The sequence below is a fragment of the Dicentrarchus labrax genome, unplaced genomic scaffold (genome assembly GCF_905237075.1).
Source record: "Dicentrarchus labrax unplaced genomic scaffold, dlabrax2021, whole genome shotgun sequence".
NCBI classification, from domain to species: Eukaryota; Metazoa; Chordata; class Actinopteri; family Moronidae; genus Dicentrarchus; species Dicentrarchus labrax.
This window is the reverse complement of record NW_026136703.1, coordinates 19,072,623-19,089,128: the sequence shown is the minus strand read 5'-3', so window position 1 is coordinate 19,089,128 and position 16,506 is coordinate 19,072,623. Positions and strand designations below refer to the sequence as shown.

Sequence of the window (16,506 nt, the reverse complement as noted above, 5' to 3'; positions counted from 1 at the left end):
ATGCCTGCCTCCGATGACACTGTGACTGCGCTGGGAATTGTGGTGTCACCACTCAGTGTGAGTGTTTGTGCCAAACAACCTTTTTTCTCTCAGCGGCACCGATGTGGTTTTGTTTTAAGCTGATATATTAGTTGATTAATGGTTTAGTCGACTGAATGAAAAAAAGGGAATCAGATTAGACTTTTTCAAGCTAAAATGCCAAATACTTGATGGTTGCAGCGCCTTTAAAGTAAAGATTTTGTACTTTTCTCTGTTTTTATTTCACAATAAAGAGGATGTCTTTGGGGCTCTTTTCTTACATTTCTCATTTCTGATTTTACAGGATTAATTGATAAAGAAAAGAATCAAAAGTTGCATGCAGACCTAGACACCAATATCCTGCATTTTCCCCCACACATGACAAAAAAAAATCCCCCTACAAAATCACGTGCACAACACAAGTTGTTTTAGATATGCCAATTTTCAGCTCACTGCCACTATTGACAAGCAGTAAACTAATACTGACTTTATCAAACTTAACATATCACTTTATAATCTGCTGATCATGTTGATCACTAGCTACAGGTGTAATATGACACACTGGGTGTGTTTCCTCCGGGACTTTCTGAGATTCTGTGTGTGTGTGTGTGTGTGTGTGTGTGTGTGAGAGAGAGAGAGAGAAATAGAAAGAGAAATCATGGCAACCGAAAGAAAACAGAATATGTGTGCTGTGCTCACTCTTCGACAGGTGGGACACACTTCCTCCTGCAATGCATTTGATAGTATAAGTAACATTTATTTTAACAAATTAAAATCAAAACAGATTTCAATGCTCTAAATCACCATGCAAAAATAAAAAAAATAACCAGAAAGAGAAGGAGACAGGGCATATCTTGCTGCCCAATGTGTATTAACATGCCACAACCTGAGGGACAATGAGTGACCTATATACACAAATACACACTTACATGAAAAAAAAGTCACTTATTTGTGTTTTGGTCTACTTTAAATCAGTTTTCTACTTTATTCTAAGTTATTAATATCATTATGCCCTTACTAACCTGTATATGCATGTATTTAACACTTGCTTTGGTAATATAAACCCATGTTTCCCATACCAATAAAGCTCCCTTTGAATGTATCTGCATTCATACAGAGAGACTGAGGGTAAGTGCAGGGTTGGGTGAAGCTACCTATATTCACCACAGCTCCTATATATACATATATATATATAAACACATAAACAAAAACACATTAATATGTGGCTAATAAGAGCGTACCACACACAACACACCCAGCACAGGGTTGACATGCACAAGCTAACGCTGTACTTACATTGAACTGTCCCTCCACGGCTCACACATACAGTAAAGTCTTCATTTCCCTGTAGCCACCAGTAGCTTTTGCTGTGCAGATAAAGGTAACGGTATGCTAAGTGTAACTGCAGCGACTCACTATCGAAACTTTTTTATTTATTTATTTATTTATTTTTTATATAAATTCCTCCACAAGGCGTCACTTCCCAGTTCCACTTTGAAAACACTTTTAGCTAGCTAGTCGACTCTCTCTGCAATGTCTCCGTGGGAACCGACCCCCCCCCCCCCCCGGCAGTTTTATAAGCTTTGATGCGAAGCGACCGACTGCATTGGCAACGTAGACTGTCAGTGTAGTTAAAGTCACTGGCCGAGTGTGTCCGATAGCTGCAGTATCGATGACCTGTAATAATAAGGGCGCGTACCGTTTCTGATTTGCCGTGGCTGCCTTAACGGCTCAACTGCACCTTGGAGAAGACGACTTATGTCCGACAAGATAGTACCCCTCTTCTACACCGGAACAGCGGAGGGGAGGGAGGGGGGGATAATGTCGTGTACCTCACGTTAGCGTTCAGATGATTAAGAATGTCATTAGCTAACTTCAGGGAACACGAAACAGATACATATTGAGCATGCGCAAAATAATAATATAAAATAATAATAAAAAAAAAAGGCTGCCTTTTAAACATAATAAAAAAACAAAATAATTTTAAAAACATGTCGACAGTGGGCGTCACACGAAGTGGTCACTGTTTTAAAAATAGATACGGAATCAAACACGGGATGCTTATCGATTACCAGCTAAAAAAAAATAAATAAAAAAAAAAGATCGGCCCAACTGCCTAACGGGATTTAAACGAAGGCGGAAGTTAGTGACAGGGAAGCCTCTCGCTCGGTTAGCGCTGAATGAGTGGCGTCTGTTGACTTTCTGCTAGCTTACAGACTAAACTAGAAGGAACCTGTTCGACAATGTAAACATATTGAATAGTTTTTATAATTAATAGTCTTCTCCAGTTGCTATTTATTAGTATTAAAATCCGCACACCATTTAACTCTGTATGTGACCTTGGGGCCGTTTGTTGCCAGGTCTGGTTATCACGTCAGGTACCAAGTAGCGTAAAGTTAAGAGGCTAACGTAACTTTTTCAGAGATGCAGGTGCAGAAAGTCGTTCTCAACTCACGACCAGGTAGGAAAACTAACAGAAGAATGTCCTATTTTATGATGTCCTATGCTGCAGCATTACTGCACCCGTGTGGCTGATGTGTATTTCAAACCACTTATTTACATTAAGGTACAAACGGGGCGCCAGTTCCTGAGAATTTCCGTCTGGAGGAGGCGACTTTAGCACCTGACCTGAAAGATGGGGAGGTCCTTGTTCGGACGCTTTACCTCTCAGTCGACCCTTACATGGTAGTTGTACAGCCACTCACGTTATTGTATCTGCGTATGCATTAGGAGATACACAAATGGTGCAAGCTCACAACAATCAGGGCTGCACAATTTATTGAATATTATCTAAAGAAGATGCAATTTGAAGGTAAAATGAGCATTATGACGAAGTTTGTTTTGTACAGACCTAATAAAAACAGGTTATATATCATGATTTTAGTAGTTTTTTAACTGGAAATCTGTGATGCAAAAAGGATAATTTCCACTAATCGAGAATCATATCGCAATATCTGTCAAAATAATCGCAATGTTGTATATTTTTTTTATCATATCGTGCAGCCCCAATAATAATAATAATGTATCAAAGTTTTAGATCAGTGAAACTAGTCCATCTGTGTCATCTATAGAAAGGTTAATGCAGCCAGTGTCAAAGCTTCCCCATCTCCATAACTCCCATAAATCTTGCTGTCTTTGCTGTTACAGCGATGCAGAATGAATGAAGACACAGGTGCTGAGTACCTGACTCCATGGCAGCTGTCTGAGTGTGTGGATGGCGGAGGTGTCGGTGTGGTGCAGTCCAGCCGCTGTAGTGCCTGCACTGAGGGAGACGTGGTCACTTCATTCAACTGGCCTTGGCAGACCTTTGCTGTTATGAAAGGAAGTGTCTTACAGAAGGTGCAGCATATTGCCTTGTGTGTCAACACCGGGATATAGTCCATCATGATGATTTAAAAAGCACGCATGGACTAAAAGAGCCCTACACGTACTGCTATTAATACTAATATTACCTTCTGTCTATTGCAGGTCGATCCGCAGTTGGTTGATGGGCACTTGTCTTACTTTTTGGGTGCAATTGGCATAACAGGCCTCACTGCACTGTTGGGCATAAGGGAGAAGGGCAACGTGACCAAGGGGGCCAATCAGACCATGGTGGTGAGTGGAGCGGCTGGGGCCTGTGGCTCCATAGCCGGACAGGTAAATACAGCACATTTTGGTTCAAAAAACATGTTGTCTTTTATATATATAAATATATATTATGTATATAAATAAATATATATATATATATATATATATATATTATATTATATATATATATATTTATACAGCTGTAGCTATCTGAGGTACTGGCAAAATGCACACACAAAACATTTTTAAAATCTAAACGCCTACTCTCATTTTACTTTTAACCACGCTCAGAAGATCTAATCTAGCTAACCACAGATGCAAACATAAACAGAGCGGATTGCAAAGAAAAGGAAGTGACATCCTGATTAGATCATTTTTGACCCTGCTTTTTTATTTTTCCAGATCGGCAGGCTGGATGGTTGTGTGAGAGTAGTTGGGATTTGTGGTTCTGATGAGAAGTGCAGAGCTTTAGTGGAAGACCTGGGCTTTTCTGCAGCCATAAACTACCGCCAAGAAGACGTCCCTGCTAGGCTGAAGGAGTGCTGCCCTGGTGGGGTAGATGTTTACTTTGACAACGTGGGAGGTACCATCAGTGACACTGTAATCGCACAGGTACTGCTTGAGTCGAGTCTGTGTGTGCAGAGCGTAATCTAGTGGATGTTTTACTTGAGCTTTTTTACATTTCTTGTGTATTTGGCAGGGAAAATGTGTGAATTCTGAGGTGTTTGTTGGCTTCTCTTTCCCTAATTGTGCCGCCAGCATTTGCAAAATTAGAAGTGGTGGATGTGGATTCTGAAGGGCCTCCTCTTAATCTTAAAGTTTTCTGTGCCTTACATCGACCTCCAACCCTCCTCTAACCTCCAGATGAACAATGGTGGCCATGTGATCCTGTGTGGGCAGATCTCGCAGTACAACAAGGATGTGCCGTACCCTCCACCCTTGAGCGATGAGACACAGGACACCCTGCGGAGTAAGAACATCACCCGGGAGAGATTTACGGTGCTCAACTACATGAACAAAGCAGACGCGGCCCTCTGCGAGCTCAGTCAGTGGGTTAAATCAGGCCAAATCAAGGTAAGGAGGAAATGATGATGATGATGATGATGATGATGTGTGGTTGACCATGTGGGTGTCTTTGTTCGTTTGCAGAATGCATGCTTCTTTCCTCCTCTTTGTTTCATTTAGTTGGAATTTTGCTTTCGCTCTGTAGGTGCTGGAAACTGTGGTGAATGGCATCGGGAGTATGGGAGGTACGTGGGTTTGAATTTGAGCATTTTTCTTTCTTCTTTATACTCTTTCTTTTTGATTAACTTGGCAGAAGTTGAATCATTCTTTCATTTTGTTGCAGATGCGTTTTGCTCTATGATGAAAGGGGGAAACATTGGCAAGCAAATTATAAAGATATCAGAGTGAAGAAAATCACCGTAGCTGCCAGCAGAGACTGCTCTCACCAGACGCCTTGGGAAATTAACCTTCTGTTGCCTCTCCATTACTGCCGTTAACACTAACTTAATGAACTCTAGAACGACATTGCCCTGATTATCTGAAGCCCAGTGTTTGCAATTATGAACCATAGATGAAAACTTTTTTGTGTTTTTTGTTCTCAAGAAAAATAAAATGAAATGTAAAGAATGCTTTGGAAGTTACATAAATGTTTAATATTTGATTTAGACTTTTGGAAATTGGTGCAGCAGATACAGAAGAATAGTTGGTTTTAAACATATTATAGTTGTACCATTACAAGACATTAGCAGACATTGAACTGACAAAAGGCAGTAAAAAGTTATCAAATAAGTCTAAAAAAAAGTTATTAAGTAATATTAAGCTTTTTAATGTAGGTAAAACTGTGTGTTAGCTGAACACAGGAAAAAAACCTGCCTTCTCAGCTAACTACCTCGCTGAAGAGTTAACATTCTTCATAAAACTACGCCAGCCTGTACAACCAGAATGCTTGTAACAGTAAAATAATGGTGGCAAGTTATATATATATTATATGGAAGTTATCAATAACACAAGTTAGATTACTAACACTACTTGGAAGTTCAGAGTTTCTATATTTATAACATTATTATCCTCTTTATTTACTTGGCTCTTGTCTTCACCAGAGAACACAATGGAGATAAACCTTTTAATGTATCTTTTGATGTTAAATTAAAGATTTTTTAACTACCATTTGCTAGCTAAATTTGTTTTAACTCAACATTTTGTTCATTCCTGTAAAGAAAACTAAATAAAATAGTTATTTTATATAAAAAAATGTTTTATAACATTTTGATTATTATTTAGGATGTGAACTGTAGATATTCACTGAGCCTTCAGTCTGTTAAACAGCCTCGTCCTGTATTTGAAAAGAGCTGAAAGAACAACAGCCGAGAATGAGGAGGAGGAGGAGGAGGAGGAGGAGGAGGAGAGAAAACACTGAACTACATATGATTGTTAACAATAAGAAAACAAAACCACTAATTTTACACAAACCTCCCACAGTTACTGCATTCACTGTGAGTTAATAGTACAGTTAATCAGTTGTTGCTGTGCCGGTATTGTTATGCAGTAAATATAAACACAAGAGTACAAACAGCGATGTATTAACATTAGTTTTAATGAAGAAAGTTAGCTGTAGCTAGCTGAAGAAACTAGTGCCCACTGTTTTCTACCAGTTAAGCTACTAACATGCACAGCATCAATCACATTGTGCAGATGTGATTCGAGATCTTCTTTCTCAAGAAATTAAAGACTTTAAAGTAGCATTACCTAGCCAATTCTGTTAGCATCAGCTTTACAGTTAATGTGCTTTAATGACAAAGATAACAAGGGTGATGCTACGGCAGTATGTAACATATGGATGATGAATATTACATGCACTGAATGGGTGTTAAGAAGAGCTATAGCTGAAGAGGGCTGGTGTATACTGTATTTTCCACTAGTGTTTTCAGTTAAGATACCTTCCCCTTCTTTCATATACACATAAGGGAAATGGGAAATGTAGTTTAAAAGGAAGTAGATAAATAATGTGTGCCTAGACCAACTGTGTAGGAAAACTAAGGAGAATAAAATGAGAGAGAAATAAGCATTTTGAGTCATCTGATGATGGTTTTTTACTGTCAGGCTCCATATTCTCGTTTCAAAGACGCGAAGACAAACAAAGTATGTAATTTACCGTAATGAACATTTTATTCCACAGCACTATAAACCATTAATAAAATAAAATTGTGGTTGGCTCTAATTTCAGTTGTCACAAGAAAAATATGTGGCAGGTGTAAAATCGTCATCTGTTCATTCATATACTCGTGTTTCAACGTAGGAGGAGTTGGGGGGGGGGAATGCAGAATAAGTGAACTGAACACCAGTACATCACTTACAGTATATTCCTCGGTGGTGGAGTCAGTTTCTTTTTTCTTGTGAACAGTCAAATCAGTGTACAGTACAGAACAATCACAACCAGATTCATAGTTAAACATAATCAGTGAGCATCAATAGAGATGAAGTTTTGGTGCTTTTCTGCCACCAAAAAAAACAAAAAAAAAAAAAAAAACTGTCCCATGCATAATTTGGAGGTGGAAGTGAAATGCAGTCTCATTACCCTCCAAATCATCAAATACTGCCTCCTTGTGGACAGATTACATAGCTTGTGAGAGGTATTGATCGTCATGGAAGAACCCCCCGTTTGAAATATCTATCTATCTATCTATCTATCTATCTATCTATCTATCTATCTATCTATCTATCTATATGCTGGAATTCTACACTTGGTAATGCTCTCATACGATGATGAAAAAGACTTCTATATGCAGAGTGGGAAAGTTATTAAACCATTGCCGGCAAGAGTGCACATAATTGAATTTTCCCAGTGTCTAGCAGCTGTTCTAATATTAAACTGCGTGCCTTATCACAGCACTGAGCAATTATTCTCCACTCACGCTGGTGTATGATTTAAAAAAAAAAAAAAAAAACTCTATTGGAACATTGCTTCTATTAAAAGACTTGATAAATGTGGTCTTCATCCTATTTGTCTCCTCTTTTTTAGACCGGTTTGTTCTTGTGGAACCCAGCACCTGCTACGACTGACTGGAAAGGATTGAGCTAGAGTGCAAACAGACACAGTTAACTGCTCTCCCACCTTCACAATAAAAAAGGGAATTAACATTCTGGGCGACACAACAAACGTGTTTTTCACACACAAAAAGCGGTCAAAGTAACGCAGGACATTTTCTCCTTTCTCGTGCTCGACGAGGGAGGTGAAGAATGCCCGTTTGCAGTGCAGATACACAACATTAAAGGAAAAAAATCACTCAATACAATCAGGAAAGGAATAAATAAATAATAAAAAAACAGCATAGTACTGCTTAATCTCATTTCACCACATCTATAAACACATTCATTTTGTTTAGTTTGTTTTTTATTAGCCGCCACGCATCTCGACTGTTTGACATGTTGTTTTTTTTTTAGTTCACTGAGCTACTTGTGGAGTATAAAAACATTGTCCTGAATTTCTACTGGGACCAGCCTATTGTTCGAGTGCTCACATTCCTGAGAAACAAACAGCTGCTTCCTGTAGTCACATTTGAAGGAGCACATAGAGTCGGGCCGACTTCTTTTTTTTTTGTGTTTTGGTGCATTTTTTTTGACATGACTGTTCGATGCGAATACCGAGGCGTTTTATAGTGGCAGTTTTGTGCAATGTAATCACTTTTATTTAAAAACACTTTCAATCATTAACTACTTGTACACGGCTCAACTACAGTATTGGATTGATTTGTCATTTCCTTCCTTTGATTCACTGTAAATATGTAGAACAAACTCAAAAAAACTAGTGATCGTCTAGGTTGCCAGTACCTGTGTCGTCTTCACCAAAGTTACTGTAACTACGAGGGGAAGTTAAGGGAAAGCTTACAGTATACAAAGTGATGCGTACACCTTTCTTATCCACATGATTAGTGTGTCAGAAGGTAAACATGATCGGTTTTGGCACATCGAGCCTTCATTAGTGAATGAAAATCATTTTCAGGAGGGAAGAATAAAAGGTGAAATCTTTTCTTATTCATCTTTGGCAGTGGTGAAGTGGCATTTGGCCAAGGCAACACTTCCAAAAAGTGCTAAAGCTCAAGTAAATGAGTCAGCTTAAACCAAAGCAGAATACAGCTCTAATACTGTCAAACTGCGGCACACATTGGACTAGTCCTCACATAGTTTAAATAGGCGATTTTACCCTCAATGTATCCAAGGTGTGTTTTTTTTTTTTTACACTGTACAGATTGCTATGAATATGGCAAGAAATGTGCTCACCGGTACTTTACAATAACATGCATATTAAGTAAACAATACTATCTATAAACAGGATAGTGAGTGATGTACTGTGAAGTGGCGTTTGGAAGGAGGGGAGAGAGAAAGGAAGGAAGGGGGCTGCTGTGTCGGGAAATAAATTGAGGCTTCCAGCGTGGATAGAAACAGCAAAATATATCTGTGAGTCAGGCTCGGGCGGGGGGAGGAATCGTGGCGGTGCAGTGCAATTACTGTCAAGAGGGAGAGACGCTCTTGCTGTTGTCGCGGAGGAGAGGGGCGGGGCCAGTCCAGGCGCGGTAGACCAATAGCAGACTGAGCCCGAACGCCCATGTGCGGACAGGGGACAGGAAGAAGGCTATGAGGCCGTAGGTCTCCAGGAGAAAGTAGCAGGAGTGGGCCTGCCAAGTGAGCAGCAGCAGCATGAAGAGGTGAACCGCCAGAGTCCGCCAGCGGCAGCCCGGCCGCAGGAAGTGGGATTGGAAGGTGTTGCCACGGCAACGGTGGTGGAGGCTCCAGCACAGATAAGAGGTGAGGGGCATGTTGAAGAACAGGATCTGGCGGAGAGGAAATTAGTCCGGTTTAATGTGATTAGTCCTTAAAATAAGATGAGGATAATTATGATAATAAGATAAGACGAGCGGGTCGGTGTAAGGCTGCGGTTCACAATCTGTCTGGCTTGTGATCTTAAAATGAAGGCATGACTTGTGAGCAGTGCACACACACTGAGATTTTTGCATGTGGGACAGTTTAATTAGATTTTGAGTTAAAAGTATTCAGTATTTTAGAATATTGTATATATATATATATTTGGGACCTCTTGGTGTGAAAGATATAGATGTTGTGAAATTGCAAAAAGACACTAGTAGGTCTGTGGAACATATTAAGTTAAAAATTAGAATTAAAAAGTATGATGTATATGCCAAAATGGGGGTAAAGCTGCAAGATTAACAGTCTTTGGGTGTTTGGTGTTGTCTTTCTGGCCACCTGATGATGGTCTCTACCGACTCCTGAGGGAAATATCTGACTCTTTAGCTGCTAAATGCACCACTGTGTTCACCAATCAGTCACTAACTGTGTCTGTCTATGGTTTGGTGCTGGGCAGGTAGTGTACAGTTGGTTTTTAGGGCTTTTGTGATGAAAACAGCTGCCTGCTGTGGCTGAAAACACTATGAGAGCAAACCAGAACCGTTAAGCTGAAAGCTCTGTAGAACAGAGGGCGATAGTCATGTGACCTTTTGCTAATAAAAAGCATTGATTTTAGTTGCTTTAAGTGTGTGAAACATGTGAAGTTATAACCTATATACACAACTATTACACACACAAAGCATATTTGCAGAAGGTCTTGCTCATGGTACAGACACTGCTGAGATTTAGACACATTGAATAAAATCCATTTTCTTACTTGCACGACTCCAACAACGTAAGTGAGACTGCCCTCCAGGAAGTGCCCATCAATGAACACCCCAAAGGCGAAGCAGGCCCCACTATGGCCGTCTATCAGCTCTCCTATGAACCATGGACCTGAGGGAAGACAGGCGGAAACATGGGAGCTATTTATGCAGAAACAGATGTAAGACTATAGAAGGCTATTTCTGAAGGAATTGCAGTGTGAAGACTGACGCTTCACTGCACTGCTGGCTTTAAAAGTGGAATAATACCAATAAGCACATGGTGTGAAACCTTTTTACCAAGTTTGTGCCGTACGGGTAAGTAAACATGTACAGTACTACAGTAAGGTATGTGAGGGTAAGGTATTTCTCTGTAATTCAGTCTGCTATTTCAATCTCTCTTGTCAGCTCTTATCAAAAGATGCAGGTAACAGGAAACGATAAATAATAATAGAAACAAAACCAAGCAAGAGTAATTTCCTGTAGTTTAATTTAATTTAAAACACTTTATGACTAATTTCTGTGTTAATCCACACCTCGCATAAAAAAATAAAAATAATAATTTGCAGAGCTTCCAGTATTCACACCAATGAAAAAGGAAATGTTAAGTAAACCAGCATGTTTACAGAGATATCTTATAGGTGCCTATGTATGTTTGACTGTTACTTACTGACAATCACAAAGAGCCATATTATGACTTCTTTAATTCACAGATACTGTGTAGATTTACTATTGCAATACTATTTTAACCCACCTAACGCTGTACACAGGTTGAACAGCAGCAGCGAGTAGTAGAAGGTGTCCATTGTACTGACCAGATGGAGCGACATACAGGCTTGAGAGGTCAATCCTGTAGATGATAAACCAAACAAAAATGTATGAATGGATAAAAAACAGAATCATTATTGTTATTTAAATAATTACTGACACCTATGTGGCAAAGCAAACATGATAAATTCTTGTTCTTGTGTCGCAACCAGAGCAAAGAGTACACTGCACTTCAGTTGCCTGTATTTTAAATTAGGTTATGATGATGTATTGGTTTGCGGGGCGGCCAGTGACAGCTCACCTCTCCCGGGAGGAACACGCAGGAACCTGAAGGCCAGCAGCACGCCGACATTCAGCAGCATCATAAATATGAAAGCCACTCGGCCCAGGATGTAGTGATCTGTGAGGAGGATGAAGGACTGCACGAAACCAAAGCTGGGAGTCAGGTCGTCCTCCAGAGTAAAGTGCTGCTCCCGCACCGACGACCGGCCTGCCGCGTCCTAACTCACACACAGACACAGGAAAAGATAAGAGGAGGCGCAAATAGGTCTACAAATATAAAAAAAAGAGCACATGAAAGTCTGCATAATAGTGGGATTGCCAGCTCTACCAGTGATCAATAGTAAGCGGTGTGTCAAAGCCACAGTGCCTAAACTGCAACCTACTGAATCATAATTCAATTCGAGCAAACAAGCCTAATAAATTTAATCAAGTCCTATGCAATATTTAAAAGTCTCTGAACACTTTTCACTTTAAGTGGAAGATAAATGAATGTAGTGACCTCCACTTTAACTCTGATGGTGTGCAGTCCAGTGAGGTAGAGAGACGGATCCCACAGCAGCACGTACAGAGGACCTCCGGCAGAGTGGCCTTTCCCCAGAGGTTCCCCGTCCACACTCACATGCACTGCTGTGATTGGAGCCTCGGAGAAGGCCAAGATTCTGTTGAGCAGCAAGAAAATTAATGTTTTAATATTCAAAATGACATGAAGGCAGTATTATTGTGATTACGAGGTGCCCAGTGAAACACTATTTATGATGAATCTCTCCCAAAAGAAAAATGAAAATGTTTAAAAATTCTGTATTCAGATTTGATACGTGAAATGTTAGAAATGTACAGGGTATATATGCTTGTTATTACCATTTAAATAAGTGCACTAGTTCATGAGAAATAGCTCCTCATGTTAACAAATCATTTAAAAGATCTGTAGATCCAGATCTGTCTAACTACTAACTTGGGCTATGACCTACATTTCTACCAAATTACACTAAAACTAGATTTTTCAGACAGACAGTAGCAATCAAACACAAAACAAAACCTCCTGGGCAGAGATCACTAGCTTACCTAACAGTGACGTAAAAAAACAACATTACAAGCTGGTTATATTATGCAACACGGGCAGGTTGTGGAGGGTTTATGGTTCAACAAACGGTGAGCACACACAGAACAGACACCTGATGTGTGTCGATCTCCGTATTCTACCCAGCGGCTCCACTCCGGGATGAAGGTACTGCGCGTCCTTGGGGTTGGTAATGAGCACTGCAGGCCACTGCTCAAACCTCAGATCAGAGAAACTCAGCAGGTCGTGGTCAAAGGCCAGAACCCTGTACCTGGAGACAGATGTGAAACTGGGGTTTCTGCAAAGTTCACCAAAGCGAAATTTAAGACTTTTTAAGACCTTTTAATACCACACAGAATGCAATTTATATACTGGCCATAACCGGGATGATGTGGCCCAGAATTTCAGTACTTCCAAACAGTATAAAACAATGATTCCTAATGATATAATTAATTAAATTAATGCAACCTGGATCCGGATAAATAACGATTAACTCATTTATGTTACCCTCGCCCATAATGAGTTGATGAGCTTCCTAACAGCAGCGACAACAAGTGATTGAACAGCCTCCTGTGTGCATAATCTGCTGTCCAAACAATCCCACTTTTAGTAGTTTATAGGCGTGTGATGTCTCCTGACAGCCCGCAATCAGATGCAAACACAACTGACATTAGTTGCTATGGCAGGAAAGAACATTTTTAGACCTTTTAATACCTTCCAGTTGCTTTTTTTTTCTTTTTTCAAGACTTGCAGATACGGTTGTGTGATTCTTTATTTCTGCGGTGGGATAAAAAACCAAATAATGAGGAGATATTTTGTGATCCTGTTGTTTTCCGTACCGGCGGTTGTCCATCCAGTCGCCCAGCTCCAGCTCCAGGGTGCCTTGGGGATGTCGGCTGTGGAGGACGGGCATCAGGCCGCCCAGTGTGTGCAGGTGGCCACACAAATAGGCAACTGCAGATCTAAGACACAAGAATGTAAAAAAAAAAAAAATACCAACAACTGCTTGACAACATTTAGAATATTCCTGAAAATGCATCTATCACGTCACATGTAACCATCACAACCGTGACTTGGATTTTAATATATTTGAACAGGAGGACTTTAAAACCAGCAGCCTTTGTGATATACATCTTGCCTGAAGGTCAAAAACTGCAGGCTCTTGAATGTTTGCACAATGACTTGAAGGACAAATATGCATTTACACACCCAGTTTAGAAAAAAAAAACTAAACTGGTTTAGCTTCTTACAGCAGTATTTTCTAACCTCATCATGTCCCGAACTCCCGGAGAAGGGGAGACGACGGTCGATGTTGTGTAGTGGCCAAACCAGATCGACTGGTTGCTTTTCAGACTCTCAGCTCTGAACGTGTCCAGCAAGTCCATCTGAGTCTGTGTATATATTGAGGAAAAAAACATTTATGTTCTCTTATATTTCATCATCTCCGGTGTGTAAGTGCTTTATTTATATATTATTATTATTATTATTTATTCCTATGAAGACAGAAAAAAGTGATTGTGAAACATGTTTACAGCACTGTTTACCATTTAAAGTACTGTATTCAGTACAACCTTCTATTTGCTTTTGTCTTTAATAAATTAGTAATAGCCACAATCCTAAATCAAATCTCCTCTAATCTTTAAAAGTAAAGCTTCTCCGCTTTCTGAAGTTAGTCACAAATTCAGCGAATGTTTATGTTCCGACAAGGGAAGGTGGGCGACGGCCGTACCTGGTTGAGAATACCAAAGAAATTGTACGGCCTCTTGGGTCCTGGAGTCAGGGTGGCATCCGCACAGACAAAAGAGTAGTTGCCAAAGGGAGTTTTGTGAACGTAGTGGAAAGAGCCGACTTTCTGATTAGCCGAGTACTTCCTAGAGAGGGATTGGAGGAGAATAGGAAAAAAAAGAGTCAACGTGAGCAACAAGATAATGTGGTCTGGGATGAAGCCAGCAGTTCCAATCCTAATAGGGTCCTGAGATAATTTAATGCATTTTAAATAAATAAATCAGGCTCGTACAGGAGGCAGACTCTGTCTCTCGCAGAGGATGACCGCAACATTAAGGGATATTCGTGGAGATGAAAGATCAATCAGCATTAACGGAGGTAGCGATGTCGCATAAAACATCGTTTGTGTCAGAATACGAGAGAGAGAGAGAGAGAGAGTCGGTCTGATCATGTGTAGATTCTGCTTCTATTTTGGTCCTCGGAGGGGCTCAGACAGCAGCTCGGGAGTATTGTAGGTCTGCAGCTGCTCATATTTCAGAGGCAGTGAAGTTACTATGTGCTCTGATCAACTTCAACCATTAATATAAAGACATGCAGGAGTAGGACTGTGAATCAGGACAAGCTCTGTAGTATTGACCTTTCCATACTGACCGGTAATAGTTGTTGATGCTGTCCAGTGACATAATATTGAAGGCATCTGTTAGGAGAAAACGAAAAAACTGTGAGATTAAGCAGAACGTAAAAGGAGAAGTGAAAAAAAAAAAAAAAAAAAAGAAGTGAGAAGACGACAGCTTTTAAGATTTACTGCTAAGGACCAAAATGTTTGATGAAGAGACTCCCCAGAGGAGCGACACATATTTAATCCAGGAATCAGATTTCTCCCCCTTTCGTGTCACAGAGAGATATCGAACAATATCTGCTGTTACATACACGCCAGATAACAGATAAAACTTGACAGGATGGACGTTAACTTTAAATCCAATAACCAGCTTTCTTCTTTCTTTTTTTTTTTTTTTTGGACAGCTGGAAAGTAAGGCTATCTTGTTTCACATCTAATAGCTTACGATCCAATAACAGAGGGAGAAGCAGCAGTGAAGAAAAACAGGGAGGGTTAGGGTGACTTCCTGTACTAAAATGCACCACAGTTAATGGATTCCTCAGAAAGTCCTAATTGTACACTCCCACGCCTAATTCAACCGTAACCAGTGAGTTTAGTCACCGTGATTTCCGCGGATGTCTATCCACCTGGTGCGCTCCATCACGCGTGACCTCTTCAGGACGTTGTGGTAGGCCTGCCACTCCACCTCGTGCTGGAGGGAGCCCACCTTGCTCTCTGTTTTAGCATCTGTCAGATCCCCTGTGGAGTGGAAGAGGATGCGCCTGAGAAATACATTTAGGAAGCCACACGAAGGAGGCCACACCCAGTCCGGCTTCCTTACAATACAAGGACTTTTTAAACTAGTTATAAGGTGTGTGTGTGTGTGTGTGGGGGGGGGGTTACTGTACCTGTTGCGAGCACTAGAGCTGGTTGGATCACTTCAACTGTGTCGGTGCAGAACTTTTCAAAATCTGGAATGCGTCTTGGGTCGTGAAATCGGCTAATGTGAATGTCAGACACCTTGAAACAGGCATAAAACAGGGAGAAAAACATGCATTAAAACACAGTCTTGGATCTGGCTTTTGTGTCTCTCTCTCTCTCTCTCTGTGTGTGTGTGGTGTGTGTGTGTGTGTGTGTGAGAGAGAGAGAGAGCTGTAAAGCACAAAAAAAAAAAAGGTTCAAAGTCTGACTACAACTTACCGAGCTGCTGAACCACCTTTTGACCTGACAATGACACACTTCTGTGGTCAGTGACCCCTTTCTGTCAATCATTCACAGAGAGTTCAGTAGGTGAACTACCATAAGCTAGGCTTCCTACAACAACACTGCAAAAAGCCAAAAAGGTAGATAACCCCCATTCATGTCAGATGTAACTAAAGATTGTGGCATTAAAACACGGAGATAACAGGTTGAAATGAGTCTGCTGCAAAGGACTACACAAAGCTAGCGTTAGACAGGGATGAAGCCCACCTGTATAAACCAGAATATATTGCTCAACTCGCCGCCGGGGAACGGTGGAGAGCTCCCCGTAGATCCACCTCCATCACCGGCAGTCGGGCGCTGAACGCTCCGCTTCGGGTGCCAAGCCGTGTCATAGCTGTCCAGCACCCAGGAGGTGATGCACGCCAGGGCCAGTCCGAGGATAACCAGCGCACCGAACAGCTTCAGCATCCTCCTGTAGTGGCGAGAGATTGGGGAGGGGAGGAGGAGGGGAGGGAGGAGGGGAGGGAAGCTAGCTGCCGCCGTTTGTCCCGGACAGAGAGGGAGAAAAAAAAAGCTAGCTGCTGGTGGAAGACTAAGCTAAGGGCACGAATCACACT

The 16,506-nt window shown here is 40.9% G+C and overlaps 2 protein-coding genes across 2 annotated transcripts; one reads left to right on the top strand and one right to left on the bottom strand.

Moving 5' to 3' along the window:
• Positions 1-2,160: 2,160 nt before the first annotated feature.
• Positions 2,161-5,220, top strand: ptgr2 (prostaglandin reductase 2). Its single transcript, XM_051396327.1, has 8 exons — positions 2,161-2,479; positions 2,585-2,703; positions 3,166-3,357; positions 3,487-3,657; positions 3,991-4,200; positions 4,453-4,662; positions 4,799-4,838; positions 4,937-5,220. Exons 1-8 carry the CDS (start codon positions 2,443-2,445, stop codon positions 4,999-5,001), a joined length of 1,044 nt encoding a protein of 347 aa, XP_051252287.1. The 5' UTR covers positions 2,161-2,442; the 3' UTR covers positions 5,002-5,220.
• A 1,517-nt stretch (positions 5,221-6,737) lies between these two features.
• Positions 6,738-16,445, bottom strand: tmem62 (transmembrane protein 62). The gene is made up of 13 exons (XM_051396326.1): positions 16,157-16,445; positions 15,595-15,706; positions 15,308-15,445; positions 14,740-14,785; positions 14,093-14,234; positions 13,630-13,754; positions 13,203-13,325; positions 12,479-12,634; positions 11,806-11,965; positions 11,326-11,524; positions 11,011-11,106; positions 10,271-10,389; positions 6,738-9,422 (listed from the first exon to the last, which is right to left on the bottom strand). Exons 1-13 carry the CDS (start codon positions 16,355-16,357, stop codon positions 9,102-9,104), a joined length of 1,938 nt encoding a protein of 645 aa, XP_051252286.1. The 5' UTR covers positions 16,358-16,445; the 3' UTR covers positions 6,738-9,101.
• Positions 16,446-16,506: the final 61 nt, after the last annotated feature.